Source organism: Ictalurus furcatus, chromosome 28 (assembly GCF_023375685.1).
Source record: "Ictalurus furcatus strain D&B chromosome 28, Billie_1.0, whole genome shotgun sequence".
NCBI lineage: Eukaryota > Metazoa > Chordata > Actinopteri > Siluriformes > Ictaluridae > Ictalurus > Ictalurus furcatus.
Genome location: NC_071282.1, coordinates 10,514,396 through 10,533,999, shown reverse-complemented (window position 1 = coordinate 10,533,999; position 19,604 = coordinate 10,514,396). Strand labels below are relative to the sequence as shown.

The following is a 19,604-nucleotide window of genomic DNA, read 5'->3' as shown; positions in this document are numbered from 1 at the left end:
ATTCACAGCAGAGCACTGTATATTAGTGTACATAGTAAAATCCAGTGTTGAATTAACACCTCCAGTGTTTATTCATGTCCAATTGGACACACATGAAAACTGAATGAGTTAATTAAACACGCTAGGTGTTAATTCAACACTGGGGATTTTGCTGTGTATGTTTGTATATGTATACGAGTGTCTCTGTAGTAACAGGGTCTACGTGCGCAAGCATAACTTTAGTTCTTCTTTTTATACGACTAGTTCCAGTCCACTAATTTGTTTGGACAAGCAGGTTTTCAAGAGTGCTGATATTTATTATAACAGCAATGGTGCATTTCACGGTTTGTATGACTCCACTTGTCTGTGTTCGGTACAATTCTAGAAATAGTTTGTTATATTTAAACCATGACTACACTTACTCTGTGCTGTCAGTCAGTTTGAGTTGCAGCACACACCAGGGACTAATAGTAGCATTGAGCTAAAACACTGTTGGAGGAGATAAGTACAAGATGAAGGAAACCAAAAAAGAGACAAACAAATAGTTAATAGATAAACAGAGTGCTAATTCAAGTGTTTAGTGGTGAGGTAGGTCTTCAGCCTCTGTTTGATGACAGCCAGTGACTCAGCTTTTTGGCATTTAGAGGAAGTTCATTCAACCACCTGGGTGCCAGGACAGAAAACAGCATTGATGCATGTCTTCCTTTCATCCTGAAAGATGGTGGATCCAAAGAAGCCATGCTAGAGACAGTGTGGTGCAGAGCAGGATATGATAAGTGTTTGGTTGGCACTTATCCATGTTTGGCTTGCTAGGCAAGCATCAGTTTTAAATCTGATGCTGACAACTACATAATGGTGATATGGGAGAACTTGGGAAGGTTCTGGATCAGTTGCACAGATCGGATAGTGCGCAGAGACGAGTTGCTGTAGTCGCCTTAAAATGACGAGACTGAACAAGCAGCTGAGTGGCCTTTATGTATAGAAATTCCCACATCCCCCTGGATGACTGAGTCACTTTGGTGCTGTGAAGTTAGAAGGACAGTTTGTTGGTTGTCCAGAACTGTCCAAGGTTGCAGAGTGTCTGAGGGAATCTGAATGGCATAACAGTGGTGTTAAAAACTCAGAAGCAGCAGCATCTGCCCTCACCAACCGAAAAGGACCCAGCTCTAATCCTTGTGGGACGCCAGTGGAGTGTCTGCATGGAGCAGATGTGGATCCCCTCAATGTCACCCTCTATGAGCATACCTCCAGGTAAGAAGCAAACCAATGCCATGCTGTACCAGGAATTCCAAGACTCATGAGGATGGACAGGAGAGTCTAACCTAGCGCATGAAGCTTCTCAATAATGGTCAGAAGGGCAGTTTCTCTGCCAGACTGATTAGGAACTTGGAGGTTATTCTGAGTAAAATTCAAAGGCAGTTGATTGCATACAGCACGTTTAAGAATTACACACCACATTGTACTAAATGTACTGGGATTTTTTCTGTCAAGCTAAACGTTCTGATCAGGACCAGCAATAGTGTTTCTTCTGAAGGAGTTTTGGGGTTTATTATACTGGAGTGTTTTCTTAATCTGGGTGCATGATGTCTTAGTGGTTAGCACTCTGGAGTTGGGGGTTTGAATCCCACCACTGACCTGTGTGCATGAAGCTTGCTTCGGAGGTTTCCTCCAGGTACTCAGTCCAAAGACATGGGCTGTAGGCTGATTGGTATTTCCTAATTGTCTGTAGTGTGTGATTGTACTGTGCTGGCACCCTGTCCAGGGATAGGCTCCAGGCTCCCCTGTGACCCTGTGTAGGATAAGTGGTATGGAAAATGGATGGGTTTTTCATGTCACATTAATTAGGCAGACTAACTAACTGGTTTATATGGTGTTTCTTGTGTAGGCAGATGTTTAAACACCTGGCAGCTGTCTGAAGGGTGACAAATCAGTCCAATACTGGATGTCAACACACTACCCTCACAATAACGTAATATTATCCATCCATCCATCTTTTATACTGGTTATTCTACTGGGTCACAGGGAACCTGGAGCCCCAGGAAACCAGAGTACCCGGAGGAAACCCCCGCAGCACGGGAAGACACACACACAGGGCCACTGAAATAGAAATACACTGGAATGGCCAATCATAGCACAACTAGTGATAACGAGGCGAGATCTCTGGCCACCATCTTGCTCAGTGCTACATGGAGTCCATAGTTACTGGCAGGATGGCGTCAGATCACATGTACCCAAGGAAAAAGCCCAAACTGAGCCAAGGGGCACAGTGTTTTGACGTGAATTGCTATAATTATCGCAATCAGCAAGCCAAAGAACGCGGCATTACATTTCATACATGAGTATTGTGTCATATTAGGTTGTAAATCCTGTCCAAAAGGCAACACAGTACCACAGACACAGTGTATTTGCATGGACATCAGACACGTCACATTGACATAGGCAGTTTCTATGATCTTCACTTTGTTTGGTCAGTTTTTACTACAGTACACAAATCTACGATATTTTAAATGAAATTGGTTCTTAACTTAGGTAGTTTCCATATTTTCAGTTTCCCAAACAAAGGTGTACATACAGAATACAGATGTAGTATTCTGCAGTTAATCCCACAGCCATTGTATACAACATATAGATAAGCTGCTTAAGTAGTAGTAGGATGGAATTTATTGAAATAGTACACTTTTTTGCAGTCGTGTGTGTACAGCTGGTCTCATGTCAGGAATTGAGGTTGTTCGGGGCCTGATACGAGATCTGTTACAGACCTGAACCTTGAGATATATCCTTATGTACAAATTTAGCCAAGATCACATTGAATTATTTTTCAATGCGGTATGAAGTTGTGGTAAGCAAATTATTATAATTTCATATATTCCATGTTTATTTGTTTAAAGTTGAATTTGGAACTTAGATTTAGAATTTCAATTGTTGTTATTTTAACATTTGATCTTTGATTTAAGTTGCTATATTGATGAATGGTATATATACATATATATACACAAAGGAGGATATCTGCAGTATAATAACGTAAGTATAACCATAAGATACTAAAACTGTAATGATAAGTGTCATTGATAACAATAAACATTTACAAAGGAGAGACACTGTTATAAGAGGTGGTATAGTCTAATTTATTAACAGTACTTGAAAATATCCTGAATTTTAGTTTTATAATTCATTGGTGATAATTGGTTATGTACATCATACATAATGATTTTCAATTTTAAAAATGTAGAAAAATACAGATATATATTTAACATACATATAATACATGAACCTATAACCTGAATCATAATTTCTAAGAGGCTGGTGTAACAATCCCACTGCTGCACATTTCAAAGCCATTTAAACATCTGAGCACAAGCTGTTGGGCCCTAGCCCCAGGATCATCAGGGAACTGCACATCCTTTGGTGATACAGACCTGGTACAGGCAGGATCCAGCAAGGATCCTACCAAGGAAGAGTGTCTTCTCCCATGTCCAATACAGAGTCTTGTCAGATATTGGAGCCAGGCGTGTGTTTGGAATTGGCATGGCAGACCATGCTGCTGAAACTCAAGATGGCATTGACAATCATACCATCTACCTGATCAGGCTTCTGGTAGAAATATTCTGCACTCTAAGACATTATCACATTGCCCGACTTCAGAACCTTGGATTAAATCAATCAGTGAGACAGACCCTGAATAGGACTGTTATCTTTCTAGGACAGTGAACTATATATACACTAATTTAAATGACGGGTTTTACATCCATTTTTGCATGTGAGTACTGATCAGATGAATATCACAATACAGCTTGGTTTCATTTAACAATATGAACATGAAAATAAAAATGTGATGAATACAATAGCTAAATTTAGTCTGTAAAGTCACTTGGAAGGTTGTATCACAAGGTAGTGACTGAGAAATGTGTGGGATTTTTGTCTGAATGTTTTGAATCTATTGCTTATTAACCAACCCTGATGGCTTGTATTACATAAGTTAGTCTCTTTTCTGAGGTCCTTGAAGTATATACAGACATTCTGTAATAATTTTTGCCCTCCATTTTCAAATGTTAGACATTGTCATGCAAATCATGACAAATCATATCAGTAATGAATAATTTAATAATATGCACATTAGTAACAGTATGTATAAATACAGATGTATATTTATGCATATATTGATAATGTTTATTATATGTACATATTATTTGAATGGTCAAGAGACTGCTTGATTAGAAATTCTGAAATTAGAAATTCTAGAAATTAGAAATTCTGCAGATTAAACCTCCATGGTGCACACGGTGGCTTAGTCGTTAGCACGTTCGCCTCACACCGCCAGGGTTGGGGGTTCGATTCCAGCGGCTCTGTGTGTGCGGAGTTTGCATGTTCTCCCCGTGTTCTTCTCCGGTTTCCTCCCCCAGTCCAAAGACATGCATGGTAGGCTGATTGGCGTGTCTAAAGTGTCCGTGGTGAATGGGTATAAACCTCTATGAAGCACTGAGCAAGATGGCGGCCAGGAATCCCGCGTGGCGACCCCTACGGCTATTCCACTGTTCATGGCCGCGGCGGTAATCGAACCCCCAACCCTAGAGATGTGAGGCCACTGTGCCCCCACGTAATATTATGCATACCCTAGTGCTGTTGAAATCGCCAATGTGACAAAGGTTGTTGATTAATTTCCTATAATAACAGTGCTGACTGCAAAGAAAACCACTGATTAATATTAATGTGCTCATTCTAATATTTTATTGTTTCCATAGCAACAACTCATTCACATGGACTTGTATGATGTTCCACATGATCGAATGTTATTAATAATAATTTAAAAAAAAAAGGATTTAAAAACGTATTGTTATTTAACACATCACAGTTCAAACCGAGCGTAAAGCCGCGTCCATTATGTTGTGTAACTCGCCTCATGAGAAACGGAACGCTTTAGACGACGCGTTTACGCAGGGGAAGAATATTTTTAGCGGACTGAGCAAGCCAGTCCGATTGGCTCGGATATCAAGGGGCGGGGATGTGTGTGATTCGTTTGTTTGTTATGGGATGCAGAAAGGAAATGTCCAAAGTAGTGGTATGAGGTGAGCTGTTTTTGCACAGTTGGACAATATTAAAACGATTAACCACATAAATAATACAGCGGGAAGTGTCTCGCTTCATTTATAATCAGGGCGTAAACACAAAATCCCCTACAATAGAGCCACCTGACCATGTTTGTGCGAACTAGCCTGCTAGCTCGTTTTGTATTACGGCAATAGAATACTGCAGGGCGTAACCTTATTTTTTATTTTTTTTTGTATTTAGAAACAAATCGGTTATATTTACACATGATCTATAAGGCGTTCTTGGTCTAGGTGAAATGATTTGGTTTGTAGATAATCTTTGTATACTGTATGTATGTCGCAGTAAGCACTATTACCAGATTAACTGCATAGTACTGTACATTAGTTCACATTAGAGGTGGGTGATATAGCAGAAATGCTGTGTTACAACTGTTGCAATACATCATTTTGTGTCTTGTATCAGCAGAGAATCGACTTTAATGTTATTTACGTTTAACTTCCACGTACTGTATGTGTATTAAACGATTTAACCTCCAATCAGCCTCGTGTTACTGTGAGGCGGAATGGAACCGGTGTTTCTGCGCATGCGCGGTTAAGTTTTACACGCACATTAAATTCACACTTCTTTATTTATTGCATGCTGGATTGTTTGTTTGTTTGTTTTTGTTTTCTTCTTCTTCTGATCACGAGATCATATTAAATACCAAAAATATGCTACCTCTAGTTTTTATTGACATTTTCAAAGAAGAAATTTCTCATTTTCACATTTGTGGTGGCTTGGCTAAGGTCTCGGGGTTACTGATATAGGGGGTCGGGGGTTAAAGCCCCAGCCCTGCCAAGCTGCCACTGTTGGGCCCTTAACCCTCTCTGCTCCAGGGGCGCTGTATAATGACTGACCCTGCGCTCTAGCCCCAGCTTCCTAACATGCTGGAGTATGCAAAGAAAAGAATTTCACTGTGCATATGTATATGTGATCAATGAAGACTCATTATCATTATATTTGTGGGCTACTGTTTTATGAAGACCTACAGTATAAAAGCACATCATGGTTGGACAGTTTGATAAGGTAGGCCAAATTATTAACGTGTACCGACGATTCCTGTGATATTTCAGAAAAGCTGTTGTTGAGCGGTGATTTCGATAGCATATCGTCATAGTTCACATTGAAGTACTTTGTGTGTTCCAGATGCTTGGGCAAGGTTAACGTCTAGCTAGTCACTAAGTGATGGCTCCAGCAGGCAAGCGCGCCCTCCGTAGAGAGGAGTTTGTGCTCGAGCTAGCTTGTGAGTGGGGCTCGTGCCAGGAGACGTTCGGTGGGATGGAGGAGTTCTGTCAGCATGTGGAAACTCATTACCAAGACCTCGCTGCAGAGAGCGAGGACCCGGATATACCAGGTATGTACACGTGAAGTGAATAATATTGATTATCTCATTACAGTGGCATCTTTCAAGGGGTGGGATATACAGGTGTGTCTCAAAAAATTAGAATATCGTGGAAAAGTTATTCTTTTTTTTTTCCATAATTTAATTCAAAAAGTGGAACTTTCATATGTTCTGGATTCGTTACACATTAAGTGAAATATTTCAAGCGTTTTTTTTTTTTTTTTTTTTTTGGTTTTAACCTTGATTATAACGGCTTACAGCTCATGGAAATCAAAATATTAGAATAAAGAAGTTATAATACAGAAATGTCGCAGTGTGGCATTCCTATTGTCAAGCCACTCCTGAACCAGAGACAGGAGTGTGTTACCTGGGCTAAGGAGAAAAAGAACTGGACCTTTGCTCAGTGGTCCAAAGTCTTCTTTTCCAGATGAAAGTAAATGTTGCATTTCATTTGGAAATCATGGTCCCAGAGTCTGGAGGAAGAGTGGAGAGGCACAGAAGCCAAGTCCAGTGTGAAGTTTCCACAGTAGGACTTGGCACCTGCCCACAGTGCCAAAACTACTAGTAACTGGTTTACTGGCCTTGGTGTTACTGTGCTTGATTGGCCAGCCATCTTGCCTGACCTGAACCCCATAGAGAATCTGAGAGACTCTAGACCCAACAATACAGACGAGCTGAAGGCCGCTATCAAAGCACCCTGGGCTTCCAGAACACCTCAGCAGTGCCACAGGCTGATTGCCTCCATGCAACACCGCACCGATGCAGCAATTCATGCAAAAGGATTAAAGCCCAGACCAAGTATTGAGTGCATAAATTAACATACTTTTCAGAAGGTCGACATTTCTGTATTATAAATTCTTTATTCTAATATTTTTACAGGGTCATGGCAGGCCAAGGCTCATTGATGCGCGTGGGGAGCAAAGGCTAGCCCGTCTGGTCCGATCCCACAGAAGAGCTACTCTCTAATGGCAGATATTAGATCTTTCAGCAGGATAATGTACCCTTCCACACTGCAAAATTGTTCAGGAATTATTTGAGGAAGATGACAGTGAGTTCAAGCTGTTGACTTGTCCTCCAAATTCCTCAGATCTCAATCCGATCATGCATCTGTGGGATGTACTGGACAAACAAGTCCGATCCATAGAGGCCCTACCTCGCAACTTACAGGACTTAAAGGATCTGCTGATAACATCTTGGTGACCTACACCACAGCACACCTTTAGAGGTCAGAGGTCAGGTTGATGGGTCGGAGCTGTTTTGGTGGCACAAGGGGGGACCTACACAATATTAGGCGGGTGGTTTTAATGTTATGGCTGATCAGTGCTCTGTGGGTACTTTCACACTGCAAGCTGAAGTGCTGCATTTGAATTTAAAGATCAGTGATGTTTTTAACATAGTCAATATCAGTCTTACCAAGTCTCACATTCACATTTGCAAAGCAACGACGGGTATGGTTAGAAGAGCATGGCTGACTAAGTGACACTAAAGAACGTGTGGAAAAAAGAACTGTTTAGTTTCAGCTCATGTCTTTTTGTTGTAATTCATGTCATTTCTGTTAACTCTGCTGAACCACAGAATACATTTGCATTTAATAACATTACAATGCACAGACTGTGTTTACATAAGCTTGGTGAAAGACAATCTTTGATAGGTTTCAGCATCGGCAAGACTACAAAGGAATCCAGTTTGCACTGTTTCAGTGCGAACACACATTTGGGATAGGAACCCATCATTATTTTACTTATTGTTGCTGTTTAATGTAGGTTGGGAGTTTGACCACCATGACCTCAAGCTACTGGAGAGACCTTTTAAAGGCAGCAGCACAGTGCTACCACATTTTTAAAATATTTATGTTGCTTACTGCAGATGTGGAGCACAGCACATTAATCACAGTAGCCATCCTGCTCGCTCATTCTATCGAGAAAGCATCGTGTTACACACTACCTGTCACAGTAGTTTCTTTCCATGCGTTTCTTCTTTCTCGTTCAAAAGTATCTAATGAAGAAACATCTCAAGTTACACCGACTTATAGCAGAGTGCCATTTAGGATTCAGTGACAAATTCAAGACATATTTGTGTTCAGATCACCTGAGACGGAGTGGTTTATTTTCTTTTCCAGAGGACGTGCACAGCTGCCTGTGGCAGGACTGTGGCTTCTGCTCAGTGGAGTCTGATGGGGAGATGCTGAGGCACATGCTCTTTCACTGCTACCACGCCAAGTTGAAGCAATGGGGGTTGGCTATGCTCAAGGCTCATCCGGACATGGGTGACTGTTCAGTGGGTCTCCAGAACCGCAACATCGTGCCTGAGGTCCAGGAGAGCTTCCTCTGCCTGTGGGAGCATTGTGATGTGAGAGAGAGTGCGCTTTTGTGTTTAAAAAACAATCAAACTTATAATACCTGTAGCATATGTGTGATTACCAAAGTTACCACAATTACCACATTGGCTGTGGCTCAGGTGGTAGAGCGGGTCGTCCACTAATCGTAGGGTTGGCGATTCGATTCCTGGCCCACGTGACTCCACATGCCAAAGTGTCCTTGGGCAAGACATTGAACCCCAAGTTGCTCCCGATGGCAAGTTAGCGCCTTGCATGGCAGCTCTGCTACCATTGGTGTGTGTGTGTGTGTGAGTGAATGAGAACCAGTATAAAGCGCTTTGGATAGAAGTACTATGTAAGTACAGTCCATTTACCACAGGCAAGAATTTCAACACTTTTCAAAGTGCACACTTTCAAAAGTGTATTTTAAGACTGTGTGCTGTTTGTGTGTGTGTGTGTGTGTGTGTGTGTGTGTGTGTGTGTGTGTACTGTATGTTTGTATAGAGAAAAGATAGTGCTGTTGCAGGTGCTTATTTAAACTATGGAAAAAACCAACAACATTATTCTACTGGATGATTGCATGTTGTGTTTTTTGATCTTCACAGACAAACATGGATAACCCCGAGTGGTTCTACAGGCACGTGGAGATGCATGCACATTGCCTACAAGTCAATAAGGAGAACATTCTGTTCTGTGGCTGGAAAGGTAAATAATCCTAATCAATACAGTGTGAAATATAAGTGTTTGGATGTTGAGTGTCATATTATATATACATCAAAGTTTTAATAATAAAAAAAAAAAACAAAGCAAAGAAATGTGTGTAAAATCCTGCACAGATCAGTTCAGACCAGGTGAGGCCTAATATTCCAGTGAGCATACATTAACACTCCACTGTCAGAGACTGCAGGTCTGATCTGCCACTCATCTTGATAGTCAATGACTTTGACCGTGGTAGGGATGTTTGTACCAGATTTGAGTATTTTAGAAACTGCTGATCTCCTGGGATTTTCACGCACACCTCTAGCCTTTACATAGAATGGTGTGAAACAAAAAAACAACCAGTAAGAGACAGTTCTGCTGGCAGAAACACCTTGTTGATGAGAGAGGTCAGAGGAGAATTCCTCTAGGTTCCATGTCTGTGAACCAAGAACAGGAATCTGAGGTTACAGTCGGACGGAACTGGAGATCGGAAGAAGACCAGCCACTGTTTTTTTTTGGGGGGGTTTTCTCAATCTTTTCAACTGTCTAGTTTCAGTGAGCCTGTGCCCACTGAAGCTTCAGATTTGTGTTCTTGTCTGACAGGAGTGGAATCTGATGGGGTCTTCTGCTTCAGCAGATCTGCCTCAAGGCTTGAAAAGCCATGCTTTCTGAGATGCTCAGTCGATGATTACTTTTTGTTTTGTTTTTCATACCATTCTGTACAAATGAAAATGTACAGGAAGTCAGCAGTATCTGAAATACTCAACCCAGCCCATCTGGCACCGACAAAAAGAAGCAAACATTAACTCAATCTCTTGAACTTTATCTGTTCTATTCTGTGTCTTGAACTGTATTTATTTTGTATTTATTCTATGTATTTATTCTTAATCACAGTCACCAATTTAGGATACGTCCATAATTGATGTTTTATAACACAAACATTACAATTAAGCAAGTAGTAACAAATATTCCTACTTATCTGATGATTCTGCTATACACCAACCTTTAATGAGATTGAAAGGTTCTGACAAATCCAGGTGATTATCTGAACTGACAGTTTAGTATATTCAATATAAACAATCTTTTTTGCTCTGATGTGACAGCTGTTTGTCGTTTTTTTTGTTTGTTTCTTTTCTTTTTAAGATTGCGAGGCCTCGTTTAAGGGCCGGTTTAAATTGCGGGAGCACATGCGGAGTCACACTCAGGAGAAGCTGGTGGCGTGTCCAACCTGCGGTGGAATGTTTGCCAACAACACCAAGTTCTTCGACCACATCCGACGACAGATCTCCATAGAGGGTAAGGGATGCGACGGGATGTCATATGTGTAAGGTAGCAACAAATATAGTAATGTTTATGTAATTAACAAGCATTTTATGGTGGTGTTAGGTGATTTATGCATATTTGTTTCTTAATGTGTTGATAAATCTTAATTTGGACTCTCTTGTCACGAGCTACCTTTATACTCAATGTTATAGATTCTAAAGAATAAATAAATAAAATGAAATCATTGATGATGGAAATATTAACATTGCCTTTTATCGCTTTATCTCTTCTCTTTATTCCTGCACGCTGGTCTCTGCGTAGGACAAAGGTTTCAGTGCTCTCACTGCTCAAAGCGCTTTGCCACTGAGAGGCTGCTGAGAGACCACATGAGGAATCATGGTATGTCTCTGCTGTGTGTGCATAGACTTCATCAGCTCCAGAATTATTGGCACCCTTGGTAAAGATAAGTTGGAAAAATGTGCTTTTAGTTAATTAGCTTAATCTCGCACTGACAATACATCAACTTAACTGAAGTAAATGATTGGCACCCCTGCATTTAGAAATGATAAAGTTGTTTTTTTTTGCCCCAGAGAAACAGAACGTGGGAAGCAACATTTACATTTATTCATTTAGCAGACGCTTTTATCCAAAGCGACTTACAAATGAGGAAATACACGCAAAGCGATATGTCATGACATGATTATTGTTTAATCAGTCCCCCATTTTTTGGGGACTGAGAGTAAAGTTGGCATTTATTTAGACTTATCCTTAGGGGCGCAAATAATTTTGGGACATGTGTTTTTGAGAGAATCTAGTTCTATCTTGTTAAAAAAGTAGTTCTAATGAGATTTTTTTTTTCTTGTTAAACCAAAGATAAATAGTTTCTCCTATTGTTTGAGTGTAAAATCTGAATTATTATGTGTACAGTTTATTTTATACACTTTTATTTTATCGCTCATTCGATGAAGGGTGCCAATAATTCTGGAGGACAGTTGTGCATTTATCTGTATTTAAATTCACCCTTCGCTTTATTAAACGTTTTTTTTTTTTACTCAAGATTAACAAGATTAATCTCATTTTGTGAATTGGCATACACACTTTTGTTTGCAAATTCAGTGTTTATACATCAGGCCTAGTTTGCTGCTCATGGGATGTGTTCTCTCTCTGAACAGTAAACCATTATAAGTGTCCGCTGTGTGACATGACATGCCCCTCGCCATCCTCTTTGAGGAACCACATCAAATTTCGCCACAGCAACGAGAAACCTTACAGCTGTGACTACTGCGAGTACAGGTAACAAAATGACTTGTGGCCTCTCTATTAACAAGCGCCAGCCTGCTTCCAGTAACACAGTGGGTTAGGGCTCTGTTGGTAAAAAAACAATAATGAAAAAGAATGCTTGATAGTTTTATTGTGGTTGTATCTTTTGGCAAGGCTTTATATCCAGTATTGTGATAGCAACTCTGTTCTTGTATGCTCTGAGCATTCTGAGTACTCTAAATAAAACTAAGCATGGCACTGAAAGTGACGCAGGCCGAAAGTTATTCATGTCACGTCATGGACTCAGCAGTATGTTTTGAATGTATTGGTATGTTTAAATGTATTGGTATAATCCAATTTATTGTCTATGTAAGATACACTATGTGGCAAAAAGAATGTGGATGCCTGACCAGGTTTTCTATGAGATTTTGGAGTGTGTCTATGGGAATTTTTGCCCATTTAGTCAAAAGAGCATTTGTGAGCTATGGCAATGATATCGGGCGAGGAAGCCTCCCTGCTGAAATAAACAATAGAAACCCTCATAGAATTTGTAATGGTTTTAATGATTATAATGGGAATAGTATTGGTTTTAATGGAGACTGTAATGGTCCCTATGGGTCTCTACTGGTAATTTGTGGCCTTCTATTGGTGGCAAGTTATGTACCATTAAGGACCGATGACCCTAATATGTTCTACCATTTAAAAGAAACCATTTGGTAGTGGTTTTAATGTTTAACAGCTGATGGTTTATAATGGTATCTGTAGTGGAAACCCTTAGAATTTCTGTAATGTTCCAGTTCATGCCAAAGGTGTTCAGGGGGGTTGCGCTCAGGGTTCTGTGCAGGTCACTGGAGGTTTTCCACACCAGACATGTAAAAACCATGTCTTTATGACCAAACCATTACCTCACTTTATGCACAGGTGCACAGTCATGCTGTGACCTTTTGGACTTCCCCAAAATGTTTGTCACAATGTTGGAAGTATAAAATTGTCTAAAATGTTGTGGCATTAATATGATCCTTCACTGGAACTAAGGGGCGTTGACCAAACCCTGAACAACAACCCCAGACCATTATCCTTCCTCCCCCAAACTTTACTGTTGGCATTAGCATTCTCCAGGCATCTGCCAAAGCAAAATACGCCTGTCGGACTGCCAGATGGTGACGCATGATTCATCACTCCAGGGCACACATTCCCACAGCTCTAGAGTCCAATGATGGCGTGCTTTACTCCACTGCAGCCGAGTGTACATCTGCTCAGCCATGGAAACCCATTTCTTGATGCTCCAGACACAGAGTTCTTGTGCTGATGTTGCTTCCAGAGGCAGTTTGGATAGGTGGAGACAGAGGATAGGTGCTTTTTATACGCTACGAGCTTCAACACTCAGCCAGCCTGCTCTGTGGCTGATCTATTGTTGCTCCTAGATGCAGATGATACACAATAATAGAGTTTACAGTTGACCGGGGCAGACCTAGGAGAGCAAAGATTGAGCAAAGATCATGACCTGACTTGTGGCACCCTATGACAGTGCCACATTTATAGTCACTGAGCTCTTCAGTACGACTCATTCTAAAGCCAGTGTTTGTCTATGGCGATTGCATGGCATGTGCTTGATTTCATGGACCTGGTAGCAATGGGTGTGGCTGAAACACTTAGTAGGGGCAAACACATACTGTACTTTTGGCCATATAGTGTAGTTCTACATTAGTATGAGCTCATCTGTGTGCTTTGTGCATGTTTCTTCAGCTGTAAGAACTTGATAGATTTGCGAAAGCATCTGGAAACGCACAGCAGCGAACCAGCCTATCACTGTGACTTTGCTGATTGTGACTACTCCACCCGCTCCATGCACTCTATCAAAAACCACTACAAACGTGTACATGAGGTGAGCCACTCAGAAACCTACAGGAGCATACACGACTTGAGCTGGTTGTATAGAAGCAGCCACTATAGGTCTTTTTAGAATAGCCCTATGGAACAATCTATCAAACAAAATGATCTACATGTACAGCCAGGGCTCTAGCTATACATCTGCAAGGTGGACTAAAACAGGTAATTGTGTATGGTAAAGTGGCCAGTAACAAGGCAGGCTGTCTGGATAGCAACTTCATAGCAGATAGTAGTATGGCAGCTTTTAAAACCCTTGATCATTTGTTTAATCATTTGTTAGAGTTTACTGTTTAAAAGGTAATGATTGGTTTGTTTGTGTGCATGTACACACACTCAATAAATCGGTTGTGTTGCATTGTTTAGGGAGATTACACTCCACGGTATAAGTGTCATGTGTGTGAGCAGTGTTTCACTAGAGGGAATAACCTCACTGCACACCTACGCAAGAAACACCAGTTCAAATGGCCTTCAGGGCATCCCAGGTTCAGGTATAAACACTACCTTTCTCTTACAACTATTTCTAATTTCTACATTTTTAAATATCAGATTTTACCACAGGAAGACTCGAATCTGTGTGTGTGTGTGTGTGTGTGTGTTCTATTTGTCTGTCCTTTAGATATAAGGAGCATGAGGACGGCTTCATGCGGCTGCAGCTGATCCGCTACGAAAGCGTAGAGTTGACTGAGCAGCTGATGCAGGAGCGACAGGGCGATGGAGACAGCAGTGAATCTGTTCCTCAAACAGAGTCAGGGGAAACTGAGCTCCCTGTAACCGCAGATGAGAACACCAAAGTGGTCACAAGAAGGGATCGAGAAAGAGACTGCAGAATGCAAGAAGTTCGAGAGAATGTGTTGCCGGACCTCACAAGTGGCGCTTCTTCCTCAGAGGTGGATTCGAATAGGGAAGAGTCTGTGATGCGACAGTTACAGGACACCGCTCAGAAGCTGGGCATGGAGGTGGTCTAACCCCACCCCTCCCACACACACACACACACACACACACACACACACACACACACACCCCGGCCCCAAATGAAATGAAACGAAGTCCATTAAATAGAAAGAACTTAGTCAAAAGCACAGGTCCATTGCTTATGTCTTATGCACTAGTAGAACAAATTGAGTGGATTTCTTAGAAGAAACGTCTTGGAGTATGAAGCGAGAGTGTGTGAGTGAGTGAGAGATTGAAGAAACTTACTTTTTTATTATTATTTAATTTTATCTCAGGCCTGAGGCAGTTTGGACGATTCGTTTCTGGATCCCGTTCAGCACACTGTACAGTTTAGCACAATAGTTGGTTTTGGTTTGATATTAAAGGTGTCGTTTGTACAGTGTTTCTGGACATACAGTGATCAAATAGTTTCAGAAGGACCTTAGAGATTCCCATAATTATGATATCCGTTCATTAAAAGTGTAATTTTTAAAAATATTTTTGTTTCAGGCTTTTGTTGACCTTCAAGCGCAGGTCGTTTGGTTGAAGAAACAATTGCAGTTCAACTCGCACGCCACTATAAAAGTTACAAACTGCTCCTTTAATTGGAAGCATACTACTGATTAACTCCAATAACACCTTTTCGGCAGACAGTGCAGTACGGCAGGGAGCAGTTGCTAATCTGAATTCAGAGCTATTTCTACCCTGGTGACTGTTCCCATCACATAGCATTATCTCTGATATGTAGGGGGGAACGTGTTCTCTGGAGATTATGGGGTGGTGATGTCATTCTCCACACAAAGGTAATGGTACTTAAACAAGGTCTGGCTTACTTGCTCTTTGGGAATGAGGACACTACTAAAGTTGTCCCGTACTGTTCATTGGGAAAAGAAAGTCTAGCTAGGTAGTGTTATTTCAAAATGGTGGTTATCTGACTTGAGTAAGAATTACATTTGACCTATTGATGATCTGCTTCACCGATATGCCCTTTCTGGTGCCACTGGTACTGTGACAAGTAGAGTAAGCAAATTCTTCACATATATTTAGTTATGGGATCACTCATATGACAATGTATATAATGACTTTCTGTTTATTAAATTGCTTTCATTCGTTTGTATTGAAATGGAAAAGATATCACATGTAAATGGATTTATGGCTTTAAAATAATATCTATTACAAGAAAGCACTCACATTTCTCTTTTGCTTCTTTTACATTATTTCATTTTGGGGCTAAACTCTTCAATGACCAAGATGTGCATCAGCAACTACTAGGTAGCTAGTATCAAGAAGAGAGTAAATTACTGATGTAATGATTACTGTGTTCTTTTTTTTTCCTTTTTATTTATTTACTTTTTAAAATATAGCAAAAGGGTGACTGTAAACGACAACATGGCGGCTAAAATATGTCATCAGGATTTTTCAGGTGCTACAATTCTAAGAATATTATAATCTTCCAAAATTTATTTCTGAATATGTTGCTCCCATTTTTCCATATATTTTATGAAACAAGGTTCCAGAGTAGACATCTTAACCAGAGAACACAGCATGTAGAATAGCTAACTTGTTCCTCCAGGTTGGCTCTGTTTACGCTGAAGTGTACTGCAGTCAGCCCCCCCCCCCCCCCCCTTTCTGTATTTGGCTTCATTAATATTTCATTTCTAGACTCTGTGGTGAAGCAAGTTTTTAACAATTTTGGAAAAAAGAATACTTTGCAATGAGTCAAAACAACACAAAAAAAATCTGTTTCCTATTTTCATTAAAAAAAAAATTAATGAACGCGATGTACACAGACTGATTATGCATTTGTTATTTGTTAGGTGGAAAAGCACAGTGTATATGGTATCCAAACCCTTGTTCTTATTTATTATTTTAAAGATTTCACACTTTTATTTTATGCTTTGGTAAGTTTCAGATATTCATCTTGTTGGATAATTGGCTTTTAATCATTGTCTCTCATAAATGTTTTTTTTTTTTTTAATGTTATGTTTTAAATTGAGATGCTGTTGGTATGTAAAACTTGCACATGACATTTGATTTAGTGAAGAAAAAAAACCAACCTCCCCTTTGGCTTGTTTATATCACCAAGGCCTTGGCACAGTCTAATTGCTCGAAACTAAAACCTGAATATCAAGCATTCTAAATTTAACGCATGACATTCTCATTTGGGTCAATTCTGGAGCATTTTATACAGTAATGAGTTTACGGTAACACACGGGCTGAATCACTACAAGTTTCACTATACAGCAAATTTTGAGATACCAGTTACATTTCTAGCTCAGAATTTGGATTTAGTAGTTTTCAGAGGATACTGGTTTCATGTGATTCGTAGTAAATCACAATGATTCGTGAATCAAGTGTGTTTCCTGGCTGCTTTACTAATCCATCTTATTTTATTTACATTTCATAAATGCTTTTATCCAGAGAAACAGAAGTGCTTTATTGTCTACAGTCTAAGGATGCATAAGACACACATCAGAAGTCAATGTAAATAGACAGCAAATGTAAAAAATAAAATAAAAAATAAAAATCTGTAAAACGTAGATGCTTTTAACATAATGAAATATAAAGTTTCTATACATCAAAATAAATGTCTATAACTAGCAGTAAAAAAAAAAAAATCTAAATCGGCTCAATATTTGGTGTGATCACCCTGCTTCAGTTCTCTCAGTTCTTTTCTTTTATGGAAAATCGGCCAAGCAGAGTTTAAAGCATCTTGGAGAACCCGCTGCACTACTGGGAGCTTTGTCTCACACACAGCTCTGATTATGTTTTTACATGAAGAGTCTTCTCTTACTTAATAGCCTCCTTTCTTTAATGACGTACAAATATTTTCTCAGTAAAATTAATTTTTGAAAAAGAAATGTTTGGACATTTAAAATCTTACATTTCTCCACTGACACATTTGCACCGACCTTCTGCAACATAAAAAACACCTGCCTAATATTGTGTAGGTCTTCCTTGTGCCACCAAAACAGCTCTGATCCGTCAAGGCGTGGGCTCCACAAGACTTCCGAAGGTGTGCTGCAGTGTCTGGCACCAAGATGTTCGCAGCAGTTCCTTTAAGTCCTGTAAGTTGTGAGGTGGGTCCTCCTGCACATCCCACAGATGCTCGATCGGATTGAGATCTGGGGAATTTGGAGGCCAAGTCAACACTTTGAACTCTTTGTCATGTTCCTCAAACCATTCCTGAACAATTTTTGCAGTGTGTCACGGCGCATTATCCTGCTGAAAGAGACCATTGCCATTAGGGAATACCGCTGCCATGATGAGGTGTACTTGGTCTGCAACAGTGTTTAGGTAGGTGATATGTGTCAAAGTAACATCCACATGAATGCCAGGACCCAAGGTTGCCTTCTTTCCATAGTGCATTCTGGTGCCATCTTTTCCCCAGGTAAGTGACTCACATGATGTAAAAGAAAGTGTGGTTCAGCAGACCAGGCCACCTTCTTCCATTGCTCCATGGTCTAGTCCTGTGCTCATGTGCCCATTTTAGCCACTTTTGTTGGTGGGCAGGGGTCAGCATGGGCAGTCTGTAGCTGCACAGCTCCATAAACAAAAGCTGCCTGTTCTGACACCTTTCTGTTGTAGCCAACATGAACTTTTTCACCAATTTATGCTACAGTAGCTCTTCTATGGGATCAGACCAGACGGGATAGCCTACGTTCCCCACACGCATCAATGAGCCTTGGGTGCCCATGACCTTCACAAGACCTGAAGTTGTGGAGATGCTCTGACCCAGTCGTCTAGCCATCACAATTTGACCCTTGTCAAAGTTGCTCAGATTCTTACGCTTGCTCATTTTTCCTGCTTTCAACACATCAACTTTGAGAACTGACTATTCACTTGTTATCTAATATATCCCACCCCTTGCCAGGTACCAGAGTAACAAGATCAGTGTTATTCACTTCAATGACAATGTTATGGCTGATCCGTGTATACATAAACCGTAAAAACAAACATTTGAGGCAATAGTTATAAAAGAATTAACAGGTACCCATGACTTTTACACTTACTGTACATTAGTTTACATTAAAGGTGTGGTCAGTGATTTTAAATTCAGATTACGTTTTAGATTTTTGAAAGGTTTCCCTTTTGTTTTGACAATCTCAAAAAGTATCTTCTCAGAAAAGAAATGCTGACGTCTGGCTCAGGCTCTGTAAACAGGAGAAACAATTCAAAAACAAATCAAAACCATGAACATCCATCCAATCAGTCCAAGACAGTGTCACTATTTCCCTGTATATATGTTATGTTGCCTGACAGTTTAGAACATTTACACTAGCATTCAGGCTTTTTAGCCTTGTTTAGGGCATGACTTTGAATAGTGTGAACACTGGACGGAATCTGTTTGCATTTAAAGGTTCAATGATTTGGCTTCAATGATTATATTTGGAATTCACTTATTAAGACACAGAAGGCTGTTCAAATTCTTGTCTCTTTGTAGGGTGTAGGATTTGACCTTCTCCATATAGTAGCGAAGGCTGGTTTATATTTGGAATCACAGCTTTAAATGTCGACAGCTACAGATAGCCAGCGGAGGGAACATGGCAGTCGAGATCGCTTTATTTTAATAGAAAAAATTAAGGAAGTAAAGAAAGAAATATAGTGTATGGTTTAGAGAGCACTTGGAAGTCTTTGTAAGCCCATGTGGCAGATAATCCGTTCTGTCCTTAAGTTCTTCATGTCACGAAAGACACACTGTTGACTAGAGCATAGAGGTCAAATGAGGTTACTTTTTGTGTAGTAAGCTTATATGGGACCTAATTTTTTTTTTTATATTTAGGTGATTATATACATTACAGTTATTATTATATACTATTCCCAAACTTGAGTAGCCTT

At 40.2% G+C, this 19,604-nt stretch overlaps 1 protein-coding gene across 4 annotated transcripts; it reads left to right on the top strand.

Moving 5' to 3' along the window:
- Positions 1 to 2,867: 2,867 nt before the first annotated feature.
- Positions 2,868 to 14,970, top strand: hinfp (histone H4 transcription factor). Of its 4 annotated transcripts, XM_053618416.1 has the most exons (11): positions 4,966 to 5,042; positions 6,048 to 6,090; positions 6,211 to 6,418; positions 8,526 to 8,755; positions 9,329 to 9,428; positions 10,566 to 10,718; positions 11,007 to 11,084; positions 11,858 to 11,978; positions 13,692 to 13,830; positions 14,199 to 14,323; positions 14,452 to 14,970. In XM_053618416.1, the coding sequence occupies exons 3-11, from the start codon at positions 6,250 to 6,252 to the stop codon at positions 14,798 to 14,800; spliced, it is 1,464 nt and encodes a 487-aa protein (XP_053474391.1). In that variant the 5' UTR covers positions 4,966 to 5,042; positions 6,048 to 6,090; positions 6,211 to 6,249; the 3' UTR covers positions 14,801 to 14,970. The 4 variants fall into 4 exon arrangements, with proteins under 4 accessions (XP_053474392.1, XP_053474390.1, XP_053474388.1 ...); XM_053618417.1 differs by lacking the exons at positions 4,966 to 5,042; positions 6,048 to 6,090 and adding an exon at positions 2,868 to 3,000; XM_053618415.1 differs by having other exon boundaries at positions 4,918 to 6,090.
- Positions 14,971 to 19,604: the final 4,634 nt, after the last annotated feature.

Excerpts from the sequence above, each read along its gene's own strand:
- hinfp (XM_053618417.1), top strand. The coding sequence starts at position 6,250 with ATGGCTCCAGCAGGCAAGCGCGCCCTCCGTAGAGAGGAGTTTGTGCTC. Across the intron at positions 11,085-11,857 it reads AGACCACATGAGGAATCATG|TAAACCATTATAAGTGTCCG; the intron begins GTATGTCTCTGC and ends CTCTCTGAACAG. Across the intron at positions 11,979-13,691 it reads TGTGACTACTGCGAGTACAG|CTGTAAGAACTTGATAGATT; the intron begins GTAACAAAATGA and ends ATGTTTCTTCAG.